This window comes from Alligator sinensis, unplaced genomic scaffold (assembly GCF_000455745.1).
Source record: "Alligator sinensis unplaced genomic scaffold, ASM45574v1 scaffold740_1, whole genome shotgun sequence".
In the NCBI taxonomy this organism is placed as follows: Eukaryota; Metazoa; Chordata; order Crocodylia; family Alligatoridae; genus Alligator; species Alligator sinensis.
The window spans coordinates 2,333,498-2,348,895 of NW_005841964.1; the positions used below are offsets into that span (position 1 = coordinate 2,333,498).

General features: G+C 40.9%; 1 protein-coding gene across 2 annotated transcripts in view; it reads right to left on the reverse strand.

Annotated features, from left to right (window-relative positions):
- UGGT2 (UDP-glucose glycoprotein glucosyltransferase 2) overlaps positions 1-10,110 on the reverse strand; it is a 235,857-nt gene extending 225,747 nt beyond the window's left edge. For both annotated transcript variants that reach the window (XM_025200352.1, XM_025200351.1), the window contains exons 1-2: positions 9,907-10,110; positions 6,496-6,578 (exon numbers count right to left, since the gene is read on the reverse strand). In XM_025200352.1, coding sequence (XP_025056137.1) covers positions 6,496-6,578; positions 9,907-10,055 — 232 coding nt within the window. In that variant the 5' untranslated portion in view covers positions 10,056-10,110. The remainder of the gene's footprint in view (positions 1-6,495; positions 6,579-9,906) is intronic.
- Between the last annotated feature and the right edge of the window lie 5,288 nt (positions 10,111-15,398).

The window sequence follows — 15,398 nt, forward strand, 5'->3', positions numbered from 1 at the left end:
CCTACTTATTTCCCCAAGATGTGCTTTTTAAATCTTTCTTCAAATCAATGCCTTCAGCTCTTTAAGGTTTCTTTTCTCTGACTTCTTTTGAATATATACTGACATTTTCTGAAACGTGTAGGCAGATTGCTTGTTATATTGAAGGTTTTTTTTAATTTTCTGCTTGCCCTCTTATTGCCTATCCTCTTCCCACATAACTAAACTCATTTAGCATTTGTTTGCTTTCTTCTTACTTTCATGTTCACAATCTCTCATCTCCTGTTCAAATCTTATTTACTATGCCTCTATGTTGTGCCACAAAACATTCCATAAAATGAAATCTCTGCAAAGGCTATTTGTTCTAATTTACAATACTACATTTTTGGTAAGTTATAGGATCACAGTAGCTGTGATAGCTCAGGGAATTTACAAGAAGAAAGATTTGTTTGATAATAATTGGAGTGGGTTAGGTGAAGGAGGTGGCTTCTGTTTTTCTGACATTCTCCTGCATAGTAGTGTAGCATATTTAAAGTTGTGTATATTAGTAAGGGGTCATCTGCTTCTTTCCCAGACTTGATGAAGATAATTTTGTTTCTGAAACCTTGCTGGACATCTTTTAACAATATAGTTGGTCAAATAAAAGAGTTTGTGTGGTCCTTGTCAAAAAATGGGAGACAAATGCAAATAAACCCTCCTAGTACCATAAAAACACAAGAATAGAAGGGACCTGCCAGGCCACCAAGTCCAATCACAATCTCCTTTGCCAGGAAACTGCCCTCTTAGTTATTCCACATGGAACAGGGGCAGACAATTATTTCAGGTGGAAGGCTGCTTACCGAGTTTTGGCAAGCCATTGAGGGCCGCATGACAGGCAGCCGGGGCAGATAATAATTTTCTGCATTTTTTAGGGGTCCCACAGGCCAGATAGAATGGCCTGGCAGGCCACATCTGGCCCGTGGGCCACATTTTGGCCACCCCTGATATAGAATGTATTTGAACTGTATTGTCTAATTATGTTCCCTGTTGCCTGTCTTTATGTTTTGTACAGCACATACCAGCAAAGCACTAGCAGCACTCAGATAACCTAGATCTGATGTCAGTAGTACCAAGAAGCAAAGATAATATGGGGGAAATGCAAGTATTTCTGTAAGGCTAAAACTTAGTTTCTGATTACCTTTGATGCTACTATGATTTTCAACATCCAACTTAGCGCCTACAAAAATACTATACTTATTTGAATGAGGGGAGTTCATCTTATATTTGAGTAAATATGGCAGTAAATTTCTGTGGAAGTTCACATATTACTACTATTCCAGGATAACATTCACCTGAACAATTTAAGAAAGCATTACATGAATAGGGTTTTTTTTCCAAATACACAGGTTGTGGATACAAATACATATATTAAAGCTTACTACAGATAATCCATACAAGATATGTTTAAAATACCTACAACATTTATAAAAATCTTTGAACACTAGAAAATCTAAAATGTCCTTAAAAACTGCAGAACAGTTCTCACTGTTGCATAATAAATGAACTTTCACTATCAGTAACAGTCTTCTACTGTCTACTTATCCTTAACTTGCCTCCTTAACTGAATTATGGTGATAGTTACATCCATAAATTCAAAGCGTATGCCTTAAAAGGAACAGTCGCACAAATCAATACATTTTACAATATTTGTATGACTTTTATGATGTATGATTTTCTAACAGACTAAAAATTGCATAGGAATAAAATATAATTAGAATGCTTGATTTTTTTCTCTGCATGTTGCTTGTAGAGAAATAAAGTATAGAATATTTTGTAATGAAGATTGAAGTTTGACATAATTATATTGCTTAAAAGTGAATAGGACTGCAACCCAGTAAAGCACATAAGTACATATTCAATTTCAATCATATTTTAATCCCATAATTCTGCACTAAATAATTTTGGTCAGTGTTATTCATAGGTTGACCTATTATGACACAAATATGTTTTGCAGAAAAAACAGAACTCTTTAGTTGTTACATTGCTATATATCGTTTTTTGAGACTGAGTGGATTAACCAAATCATTTTTTGGAAAAAGAATCACTAATTATGATAGTGGGAAAAGGGCTGTATGTCTAAATTTAACCCTCCCATAGCCACTGCTAACAGCAACTGCTGAATTCAACAGTGGCTGTGATTTGAGTTAAAGCCTGAGCTTTTGCCTGAAGCAACCAGTGAGCTGGCTGAAGGCAAGTAAGCTGCTCTATGGGCTCAGCTTTCAGTCAGGACTCTGGAAGAATCTTTTTTTTTCCTTCTTCATTCTGCCTTCCCAAAACAAGGTGCATGCCTTACTGGAGGATATAGGGTATGTGAATAAAACATAGTACATTTTGTCACTGTATGTTGACCTTTAAACAGTTTTCTGTTCATGTGCAAACCATGCTCAATAAACCAAAAAAACCTGAAATTAATCAATTGAAATTCAATAAGGACAAAAGCAAAGTACTGCACTTGGAACCAAACAATTGCAGGCACAAATATGAATTGGGGCATTACTGGGTGGGATGAAATACTACAGAAAAGGATCTGGGGGTTGCCGAACACTGCAAGGTGAACATGAGCCAACAGTGCTCATTGCAACAACAACAAAAAAGCAAGCTTTTTTCTGGGTTGTATTTAAAGCAGCACTGCTTGCAAGTCAAAGTGATTCTTCTGCTCTATTCAGCATTCAAGAAAGACACTGACAAATTAGAAAGAGCCTAGCAAAGATCAGCAAAAGTGTTATAGAGATCTAGGAAATCTGATTTACAAGAAAAGATTAAAAAAACAGGGATTATTTAGTCTGCAGAAGAGAAGACAGAGAGATCTGATAACTGTCATCAAATATGTGAAGGGTGGTTGTAACAGTAGAGTAAAAAAGAAGGGTAAAGGTGTCACCCTGTAGACAACTCATTGCCAGAAGCAGCAATAGTGTTTTTCAGGCAAAGGTGGTCTACCTGTGTCAGAAAGCCATGTTGCTAATCTGGCAAGTAGGGCATGTAGCCACCATACTGGGATCCAAGATGGCTGCCACGAATTCATGTTTTGGTCAATATTTCAGCCCCGAGTAGAGTTAGAAAATTAATTTCAATGACAAATCCAACACTGTATGAACTGCGATCAATTGTAACATTTCTTCATGGTAACCTACTTGGATTCCAAGATGGCTGACATGCATTTACAGTTTTGGTCATTATTAGATATCCAAAAGGTTTGCAAAATTGCTACATCAACTCTGTTCTGTTTCAGATTCCCTCAACATGAAAACCTCTGATGATCATCAACAAGAGACTCGCCCTTATTGCCCTTAAGCAAATGTTACAATGAAGCTGATAGGATCACTAAGTCCAGTGAAGTGCAGGAGGTACAACTCAGAATCTACAAGATGCATCATATGTCTCGAAACAGGTTCACAGTCAGCAATTATCCAAGGTTCACCTGCTGGATTTGCTCAAATAAATGAGGCATTTGTTCAACATAGGGCACTTGCTGAATTCAACACTTGTTATGGTAGCACTAGCAAACTCCATCAAAAATGACAGGGGGAGAGGGGGCAGGCAGGGACAGAGGCCTGCGTCTGCCCCCCTAACCTTGGGCCAGGACCACTCCACACCTCCCCCCTGCTGCTCCAGGCTGAGGCCGGAGCCGCTCCCCGCTTTCCCCCCACCGTTTTGGGCTGGGGCCACTCCCCACCTCCCCCTGTGGCTTCAGGCTGGGGCCAGGGCCAGGGCCAGGGCCCATGACCATGGTGGCAGTTGCGGCTGCACACAGCCACCGGTAACACCCCCTCCCTTCTTGTTCCCCTCCCTTCCCTGTTGCTATGACAACAAAATCTAAAGACCTTATTGGTCAATTTATACCCTACTATAAAGAAGACAGTAACATGCTATTCTCTGCTGGAACAGGGGGCAAGACAAAGAACAACAGCCTTAAATGGCAGTAAGAGAAATGTAGGGAGGAAATTTTCTCTATCCGTGAGTGGTTAAGCACTGGAACAGACTACCTAGGGAGGTTATCAAATCTCCATCCTTGGAAATTTTTAAGGGGAGGTTAGACAAACACCTGCACAGAATGATTAGGTAGGGGTGATTCTGCCTTAAACAAGGGGTTGGACTAGATGGCCTTCAGCTCTACTTCTTCTACCATGCTAATTTGAATACTTACTGAATAAGACTGTGTGACAATTTATCAATCAATACTTCACAAAATCCAACAAATATTGTACTTACTAAATTACCCTTAATCCTCTAATTTTGTAATTTCATCACACTAAAAATATCAAATTGATCAGGCATAATTTTATTGTTTACCCATCTTAGTCATTGATAGTAGTGTATATTGCTTTTTAATTATTCTCTGAATAATTGTTCCATCCTCTTACCTGGTTTTAAAGTAAAACTTAGATGACTATTGGAAAGTCTTTTCATGTTAAATGCAAGAACCTCCAGGATTTATTTTTCCATTCTTTTGCCACCACCCCTAATTCTCCACAAATCTTCACACACAACTGCCAATGGGTCAAAATGAAACTCTACCAGCCATGCAGTATAAACAGGCAGGGCTATTTTTTTTTTTTTTTTTAAACTTTCCTACCTATCATTTCCTTACCTGTTTTTAGATGAAGTCGTCTTATATTATTAACTTCTTTATATTATACTTTACATAATAATTCACATCATACTTAAATTAGTTCTTTAACTTCTTTACTAGTTAATTACCCACAATGCTTCCCTTTCAACACATTGAGTTAAAGATCTCATACATATTACAAGCATTGTTGATTTGATTTTCTTTATAATCAAAGATCCTGGTTTTCTCTGATAAAAAGACTCCAATTTTCAGATTTAAAAAAGTAACCCAATATCCACATTCTTCTGTGATTAAAATGAAACACCACTAATATATAGATATACACAACTGGTATTTCATTTTAATCATGGAAAAATTTGGATTTTGGATTACTTTTTTTAAATCTAAAAAATTGGGGATTTTTTTTTTTAAATCAGAGAAAACCAGGATCCCTGCTCATAATGAAATAACAGGTTAACTTTTTCCTCCAGAATGTGTTCTCCCCTCACATGAGATCTCATTTTCTCTTAAAAGTGTTGGTTCCTTCAATAACACTAATTCAACTGTACTGTACTATTATGTATATACTTACTGGCTTATATATTTTTTTTTACTTTCCAACTCTATTACGCCATTTAAAAATACAGTTGTTTGTGAGATACGAATCATTCTACCAGGTCTAAGTTAAGATAAAATATAGTTTTATTTTAATTAAAGAAAAATAATTTAGCTGGAAAAACAGTGCTTTTCAGTTTTTCTTTCATTTATATTTAATAAAACACACTTTGATGTTCATACAAGGAGTTCTACAGCAAGACCACTATTGAGACATAAGGATTCCATCAAGGATCTTGCTGCACAACTGCACAAGAGAGTAAAAGGGTATACATAGGATCCTTTCCATTCTCCATAAAGAAACTACTAATAAAGCAGCTCTGTACTTCCCAATGTAGAGGGTAGGACCAAGGCTCTACTGTTCCCCCATGCATCAGCAGAAACTGAAGCTAGCAAAATGTCAGAACATATTCACTAGTAAATTGAGGTAAGGTGGACTTTGAATCACAAGCTGGTCCTTGCCTCGCTTCTGGGACTATGCAGCCCTTTTTGTGTTTCACAAGGTATGAATTCTGTTGTCTTTTAAATGGATTTAACTTAAACATCTTAGAGTTGTAGATCAATCTTTTTTCCTGTACTTTTAACCATTTTCTCTTTATTTTTTCCAATCATAGCTAACATTACTATATTTACATAAATCATAATTATACTGCTTTATGTAATGACGCAAGCCTGTTTAAGGACAGGGCAACTTCAAGGTCATCTTCAGGTTGACAACCCCTGTATTGGTCCATCAGGCTAAGCATTATCCATTATAGTGTTGTAGGTTTAGACAGCTCTACGTTAAGGAAGGAACATCCAATTAATTTGGCCCTGTGGGTTGGATCCAGACTGCAGGGAACAAGTTCATCAACGTGGCTGCTAGATTTACTGCACTGGCATGGCTAGAGAGCCAGAGGACAAAACTGCCACCGCTCACATCCCTTTCTTTCCCCAGTTGATTTAGTTGTCAACCACACTCAAAGACACCAAAATTAGCAGCAGGGTGAGCAGTGGCAGCACTCATCACTTGGGTTCCAGAGCTGTGCCAATGCAGTGGCTCCTGCAGGCAGCAAATGGATCACTCATAGGCTGCCTGAAGCCTGCAGGATGCTAGTTGGACAGCCACATTTTAGACTAAGAGTAGCTGTAAATAGTCAGATAAAGGGAAAGCATGTACTCAAATAAGGTATTGCCTTTGTGACAGGGGAACTTCTACAAAAGAATAATGAACTGTCAGTCTTTATTTCATGGGAACTACGATGTTAATAATTAGATGATAATTATATTTAGTATGTTTTGTATATTAGAGCTAGCATGCTTTTTCATTTACTTACCTCCTTGCTTATAAATTGTTATTTCTTGTACAGTTTCCAAAAATTGCCAAAACTTCTCATTACTTTCTTCTGCAATAAATTCACTGTTTAAAAATAAATGAAATGAATTTGTCCATATGTTGAATCTGTTTAATAGCACAGATTTAAAAACACTATAGCTATTTAAAAAGTGGCAAGTAACAGTCCAGTACCCTTCTATTATAAAATGAGGAATGTAGACTTAATTGTTTCTCCCAATTAATGAAAAGATAAAACCAAAATGCTATCAATCTGATAGAAACTCAGCAGTCAGATATATTCACCAAGGGATGAACAAATTACTACCTCATACAAAAATAGATACAAGTGATAGTCTGCTTTATTTTTTCCACGTGTATAGCAACATACAAAATATGCATATGTAATTAAATACACATACAGTTTTATTTGCCTAGTAACTACAATTCATACATGAAAATACAAATTTCATAAGTTGAGAATTTTCAATTAGTCACAAAATACACATCCATGACAATGACCTAGCTGGAAATCTAATACAGACCCTGACATCTGAGCTTTTAAGACAGGTCATTTGATTCTAATAGTTAAAAACAGTTAAAGGCAACCGTTTGGTTTTGCTTTAAATGCAGTCTCTCCACTTAGCTTACATTCTTTTAAACCAAAATTCTATTTTTAAAAAGACCTCTATTTTTAAAGACTAAAAATGTAGGTATTTTCAACTCTATGGTATCCAAAGTTCACACGTACATTTACTGCTGTTTGTCCGAGTGGTTTCTATTACTTTCCCATTTGTATGAGTATTTCACACAGTGACAGAAGAGGTAGAAAGTTTGAAAATGGGATCACAAAACCATAGTTTGGCAGGGAGACTAAAGCTATATGCAATGCTGAATCCTACTTTTATTTACTTCCTTGAAAATTGTAAAATGAGAGGATTTCAAATTAACATGATTCATCCAAAGTTTATAGGTGTGTTTGCGATGGGTTTATTTTTGTGATTTTGTTTTTACAATTATAACTATACATCTATCTCCCATACCAACTATTACATTTGACACAAGTTTCCCTGGTGGTGATGGGAGGAGGAGGGGATGTGTTATTGAGCACTGAAGTAGCAAAGTGTAAATCAGCTGGTCACTGCTCTTCGGTTTAAGCTATAATGCATTTAAGCAGGGAAAACATGAAATATTTCAACTGCTAGATTGAAAAATATTTAGACAATTCCAAGGTAAATACCATATATAAAGATACAGTACCATATAAAAAGGGAGAAAGGCATATGATCTGTTATGTCAGTGGAAGTATTATGGCAGTCGCACTGCAAAGAGAGGACCTCACTGAACTTTTCAAGCCTCAAACTGATCATTCATTATTTGCAGACAGGAAAGGATCAACTTTAAGGTCGGGCTATTCCACATCTGTCTACTGGGAGGTTTCTGTACCCTCCTCTAAAGCCAAGAGCCAGGGTAGTGTTGCAATTTAACTCATTCAGAGATGCATAAACTTGCGTAAGCAACAGCTCACTTTGTCAGACACTATGATAGGGTTAGAGACGCTTTGATAGACCCACACGGCACTGGGCACTGGCAGTCCTAAAGGTCACAGCCTTATGACATGGACACAAACTTTTGGGTTGGATGCAGTGTCCTGGTTCTCACTCGACTCCTCCCTCCATGTATCTCTAACTGGCTGGAGTCTAAAGTGGGGATGGGCAATTGTTTCGGGCGGAGGGACACTTGCAGTTTTGGCAAGCCATCAAGGGCTGCATGACAGGCATCCAGGGGCAGATATTAATTTTCTAAATGCTTTAGAGGCCTCGTGGGCTGGATAGAATAGCTTGGTGGGCTGCATCCAGCCTGAGAGCCGCATTTTGCCCACCCCTGGTCTAAAGCAAGTTTTTTGCTGGTTCCTGAAAGGCCTTAATACTGTGAAAGGATTCTTGCTAAATCCTTTCACAGTCCCCTAGAGGAACCCTACCCCTATGCACTTTCACCACATGGAAAATAGAAAACGTTATTCAAAGACTGCATCGTGGTATACAATATTCAAAGTTCTTTATGTCCTGCTTGGAGTAAAAATACCTTGATATGATGCTGCCTTCCTGAACAGAGTGCCCTTATTTTTCATGAGGTTCCTACAATTTTTAAAAATTCAGAGCACTTACACACATGCAGGGAGACTGTTCCGATATGCTGTAAATCCAGTGTATTGGAGAAGACTCAATTAATCAAGCCTTCTGGAGCACAGAAATTAACATGCTCCAGCAGCCTCCGTTGTCACATGTATCAGCATCCTTGTGCTGAAAAATCATGGCAGGGCGCTTTGAACTAAAGCTCCTCAAACGAGTTTTCATTCAAATTGCCCAGACGCCATTTTTTCCACTGCAGAGATACCAATACACATGATGCTTGGGCGCTTTTAATTAGCATGACTCACTAATTAAAGCGCCACCTCCCACATCCCCAAGCATGTCTATAAACACCCTCAGTGACTTCATTTATCCAAGGGCCTGACTGCAGTAGCTTCCAGCACAGCAAAATCTTGCACACGAAAGCTTATGCAGTTCTGAATGAGTTTGTCTAGAAGATGCAGCTCCACCTGCCTTCAGCATCATGCTCTCTCTTCCTCTGAAAGGAGCACATGGCCCAACTGACATGACTACAGCTGATTCAACATGGCAAACTCCCAGAGCACCAGGATCTCAGCTTTCTGACAAGCCTTTTTTTTTTTTTTTTTTTTTTTTTTTTAAGTGCTTATCAGCCTTTTGCTGAAGATGAAGTGAGGTGAGGGCATCCGAACCCCAAGGCCTCCAGGCCTGGAGCCTACATGTAGGATGCCTGCCTGGATTTGGGGAGTATCCAAAGCCCCAGAGGATACATGCCTGGCGAAAGAGGCACACAGACTTGAGTTCAAGTTGAATTTTGAAACCCGATTCCTGGGCTTTGCCCAACTGAATTTGGAAATATGACATGGCCTTGAATAAGATGATAACAACTATTGTTGTTATTATTATTATTATTATTAGAGATGCTCATTGCTGGGATTCCCCTATGGAGAGGAGCCCCCAAACCTGCAGTACACACCCCAAAAAACAGGCCCTCGATCCAGGCAGAGGCCTGTGGAGAGCAGGCGAGACTCAGCAACTCCTGCCAGGCTGCAATGCCCTTCCGTAGTCAGCACCACACCCGGCTGCTGAAGCCCCTGTACATGCGCCCAGGTCTGGGCAGCTTAGGCGTGGGGCCGTGCCCAGGGCCCCGTGGAATGACCTCCCCTCTCCTCCCCTCCCCCTTTAAACCGGAGTACATTCCGTGTGTTCGCAGCCTGAAGCCCGCGGTAGCTGGAGGGACCAGAGGCCCAGGGTGGGGGCGGGGACGGAGGCATCTTCCCCGGCTGGGTGAGGGGGGCACGCACCTCGCCTCCAGCAGCAGCGGCGCAGCCGCCCACTTGGCCGCCAGACGGGCAGTCACGGCCTTGCGGGAGGCCGCGGCGCCACCCGGCCACGGTGGGAGCGGGAGCAGCAGCAGCAACAGCGGGACGGGGAGCGCCGATTTGGCCGCCATGGAGAACGGGAGCAAGAGAAGGAGGCGGGCGCTGTCACGGGACAGGCCACCGGGACTGCCCACTCCCGCGCTTGCCACGCAGGAGCCTGGCGGGGAAAGCCCCGCCCCCACGCCCAGTGGCTCCTTCTCGTATTGGTCCACCCCTGCAACACCGCCGGCTACTGGCCCTGGAGCGAGCCAATCCGAGGCGGCCGCTGTAGGAATGGCGGCGGGGCGGGGCAAAAAGCGGGGACCGTTAGGCTACGAATGTTCGTCCCGCCCCGAACAGCCCTAACAGTTTCTCCCCGCCAGCGGGCGCTGGTTCGGCCCCGGAGCCGCGAGTCCCAGGTGGCTGCTGCTGTAGGGCCGAGGGGGCGGGGCCGGAGCTGAGATTCCCGAGGTCGTGATGTTTGGAGGTTTCTACCAGCCCCCGAAGTTGAAAGCTGCTGACAATGCTGGGGAGCTCGGGGTCACCGAGGCACCTTTAAAAGGAAGGAGCTCGGGGACGTTTAGCGGTGCAGCACGCACGATCCCGCCTTGGCGTCCCTCTTTGCACCTCACTGACACAGCCCGACCTGAGGCGAACGGGCATCGCCACGAACATATGGACAGTTTTCAAATTAGAGGCTCGACGCTTTGCCGGCTCTTACGTGTTTCTCTCCCGCCTCGCACACATCCTCCCACCCCTCCGCACACACGCACACCCACAAACCCTCCCTCTCAGTCCCACCCTTCCACACACACACACACACGAATCCACCCTCCTTACACATCCTTCGACCCTTCCTCTCTCACCCGCCCCCCCAGCCTCCCTCCACACACACATATAAATCCACCCTCACACACACACCCCCTCACACAATCTACCCTATCTTTTACGGTGGATTTTCAGTTGTTCCAGAGTTTGACATGTACCAGTTTGGTGCCTTGTGATTTGTACCAGTCTGCTAGGTGGGCTTTCTGTGCATTTAAAACCTGGGTTTTTGAGAATCTGTACAATTTAAAAATATACTCTAGCTATCAGGATTTTGCAGAATATCTTAACCTTACAGGGTTCAATTAGGAAGTGTATAGAAAGCAAGCAAGCAAGCTCTCTTTCCTGCCCAGGGCAGGGGGCCGGACTCAATGATCTGCTGAGGTCCCTTCTGACCCTAGCATCTATGAATCTATGAAAGAGAGAAAGAAAAGCTTGTGATGTTTAGGTCAATGCCATAGTTTTCAAAGACTGCAAGTTGGTGGATGGGTGTCTGTGTGCCCCCCTCAATTTAGCACCTGAGTTTGGAAATACTGCATCACTACGCAAGAATTATTTGAAATGTCCTGTTTGTTTGAAGAAGCTCTGAAAGATTTATCAGTGCAGCAAACAGATCCCTCCTTATGTGGTCCTCTTACGTGCTAGAGTCTGGACAGGTCCTGAGGGGTATCTGCATGGCCATGAACATAGGGACAGTCTTCAAATTAGAGTCTCAAAGACATGCTGTCCCCTCTTAAATCTGGTTCGTCCCTCCACCCAACACACATTCTCTCTCTTTCTATCAGTCTTTTTTTGAGGTCATTGTCTGAGGAATGTTTTATGCTCATACTGCTCTCCAGGTACAGCCAAATGAGAATTTGAACTTCTATTTTCACCTCTTCTGAATGATATCTTTCGCAGTTAATTTTTATATTGCAGTAGCACCCAGAGGGCACATACAAGATTGGATAAGATTATGCCAGAGACTAAACAAGCACATTCAACAACGGTTTTGATGCCAAACTGCTTAGACATTAGGTTTCCCACTTTGGTGAACACCGAAGAGTATGCTTAGCTTTAATTAGTCCATATTTCCCAATATCACTAGATTGCAGTGGTGAATGAGTCTGAGTCACTTTATATTTATTTTAATACATTTACATGACTAAGTTCATAGAAGAAATAAGTAGTCAAGCCTTTTGTTCTGTTCACCTTTTTTTACCCCTCTTTACAGCATCAGCATTTAACTCTCTCTTCCTCCTCATTCATTTCTGTCTGCCAAAGAAAGAATTCTTCAAGTCTGTGCAAGCACAGGTTTCAGAATTTGGGATAAAATTTTGGGCAGGGAGGAACAGAAAATAATGAAAGCCAGAACAAAACTATTTTTTTATCCTTCTGGATAGAGGATTTGAATTTGATGGAACGAAATAGTCTAAAAGTCAGATTTAAGATCATTCTTCTAACATATGCATTCAATAACTATTTGAGATAAATATTTTTAGAAAACAAAGGAAGGAGGGTGTTTGTTCCCGAAAGCTTGTGAAGAACAACGTTTCCAACTATTTAGTTGGTCTAATAAAATATATCACATTTACCCAAAGAACTTTGTCTGCCTTTAGAAAAAAAAAAAAATCTTGGCAGAATAAGAGAAACAATTACAGCTAACTTTGAAAATTATTCATGTAACAGCTGTGTGAATAAAAATTGATTACTATAGCTTTTTCAGTGTGTACAGAAGAAGTGATTAATGAAGGCTTCTTACTAAGACCCAAATGTTTAATAGCATAAATCATAGTGAGAGCTCTGCAATAAGAGCTATATATATATTTAATAAAAATAGTAGCAATAAGTAGAAATAAAAGCAAAGCTTCATCAGCAGATTAGCTGAAAAAAATCAAAATTTATTTATTTATTTTTTAAAGATTGAAGAGGGCCTCCTGGCTAAAATGGCTTTTTTTTCCCTTGGAGTTTTTCCAAATCACAATCAAGCCCACTCAAAGATTCACCCACTGTTCAGTTGGTAAGTGGCAGAGCCTACTTGCTGCAAAATATTGGACGCTGATCTCAAAAACTTTTAATATACTTCTTACATTCTTATATATAGATAACTTTACAGACACCCGAGACATTTTCTTGGAAGGACTAAGCATATTGTATCTACAACGGTTCATTTTAGTTTGACAGGAAACACCAGTGTTGTAATTAATTAGTACCCTCTCTCCTTTATGGTAGCACGCTGCTCTGAGAAAATGGAGAATGTTACAATCTCTTAACACTACACTCCTTCATTTTGAATTTGAGTTGAGTAAATGAATAAAATAATGCCCTAACGCCCAGAAAGTGGCAGACAGGTGGCTTCACAACATCTCATAGAATCTATTCCATGAGAAAGAAGTCTTTGCCACTCAGAAGAATATGCACATCAGAGCATGTCATAAGCAGGGACCCTGGTTTTCTCCGATTTAAAAAAATCCCCAATTTTCAGATAAAAAGTAACCCAAAATCCACAGTTGTCCATGATTAAAATTAAATAGCACTAATGAATAAATATTTTATATATCTCGAATCAGTGACCGAAGCTTCTCACAGCCCTAATATATATATACTAGGGCTGTGAGAAGCTTCAGTCGCTGATTCGATTCGGCGGAGATTCAGCCTGATTTGGTGGCCGAATCTCCAAATCCAAATCGAATCAGGAAACCCTTTAATCTCTCCGAATCAAATCAGAACCCCCCAAATAGATTTGGAGAGATTCGGAAAGATTCAATGATTTGGACATAGACACAGATTTAAATATTTTTTCTACATACCTCAAGGTACCAGGCAGCTCCCTAATGCTGAGATGGTGGAGTGGATGGAGCATCCCATGGGAGCATAGGGGGGCTCCCCAGCACACTCAGCAGTAGACCCAGAAGTGGACCAGAAGCACCCCTGCACCCCCCCCATCTTGGCAACTGTTGCCTTCTGGGTCTGGAGGCCAATCCATGGCCAATCGCTCTCTGTTGCTAATTGCTGAGCCGGGGGAAGTGCGGGGGCAGCCCGCACACTATGCGGTGGACCCAGAAGTGGACTGGAAATACTTCCAGTCCACTTCCGGGTTTGCCGCCGAGCACACAGGGGCCCCCCCCGTGCTCCTGTGGGATGCTCCATTGCAGTGTTCACAAGCCATACCTGGTACCTCAAGGTACGTAGAAAAAACATTTAAAGTTGCATCTATGACTGAATCACTGATTCTCCAAACCAACATCAAATCTTCAGATTTGGATTTGGCTGAATTGAATTGGGGACAGTGATCTAAATCAATGAATTGAATCACTGTCCCTGATTTGGGCCAAATCCAAATAAAATAGAGCCTGTTTCCCATACCCCTAATATATCTATATCTATTTGGTAAATAAATAAATTATAGTATTTCATTTTGATCACAGAAAATATGTGGATTTTGGGTTACATTTTTAATCCAGAAATTGGGCTTTTTTTTTTTTAGCAGAGAAAACCAAGATCCCTGATCATAAGGAACAGCAACTCTGATGCCACTTCTCTCTGAAAGAGGTTACTTCATTCTGAAAAAAAGAAAATTCATAGGAAATAAAGCGATATTCTACTCTGAAAGGTGACTGTAAAAATTACACTTTCTCACACAGTAAGCCTAGTTCATTGATGTAGTTACAGATACATCTACTTACTTACCTCAGGTTTTATTTTTGTTTACTCCTGTTAGTACTGCTAAGAAAATGTAGCTTACCAAGATAAGTGAATATTCTTGCTCAGACATCAAAAGCAAGCAAGTTATTCTGATGACAGAATCCTTTTTGTGGGCAACATTTGAATAAGAAGCAAGCCACCAAGATTTGCAGATTCCAGATTGACTTTGCAGGCCTGGCAATTAAAAGCAAATTCTTTTACTTGTAATCTGAGCAAACTTCAACTGAAAATTGCAAAGACTCAGTAAATATGGAAGCTATTTTGACAAGGTAATTTCTCAAAACTAAGCCACACTTCACAGCAAGGACAATTAGAATAGGAGGTGAGTGACCTGGGGTACAAGCAGATGTTACATTTGTCCCAAGAGAATGCCTTTTGTCTCAGGATTGTACAGATGTACATGTCTATTATCTAGCTTCAAGTCCCTCTGAAATGTGTTGGATAAAAATGCATTAATATTTTTCTTGGGATATTCTATTGCATGTGTATCCAGTTGCTGCAGTTCATTCCAGGGACAAGCCTGCTGGGCAGTGTACTTTCATTGGCCACCTTCACTGAGAGACATGGGGGGAAAACAAAACAAAACAAAACAAAATGGCACTTTACTGGAAGAAGACGCACATTAGTTTGACCCGGCTCCCCACTGTCTGTATAGATCTGGTGCTTCAGTGGGGCTTTTTGGCACTTTTATCCAAAGCCAGTTCAATCAGCTCTTAGATAAAAGCGCCAAAAATCCCCCCTGAAGTACCTGATCTATACAGATGTTGGGTGAGCCAGGTCAAACTAATGCAAAGCTTTGTCTGGGCATGCACTGTGCTTGGTGCAGGGGTGTGCTGAGCTTAAAGTGCTGTTTTGGGGGATTTTTGCCATCTGTAACCATCCTTCATGGCAAAGGTGCAACAATGCAGCTTGGAAGGGCAACAGAC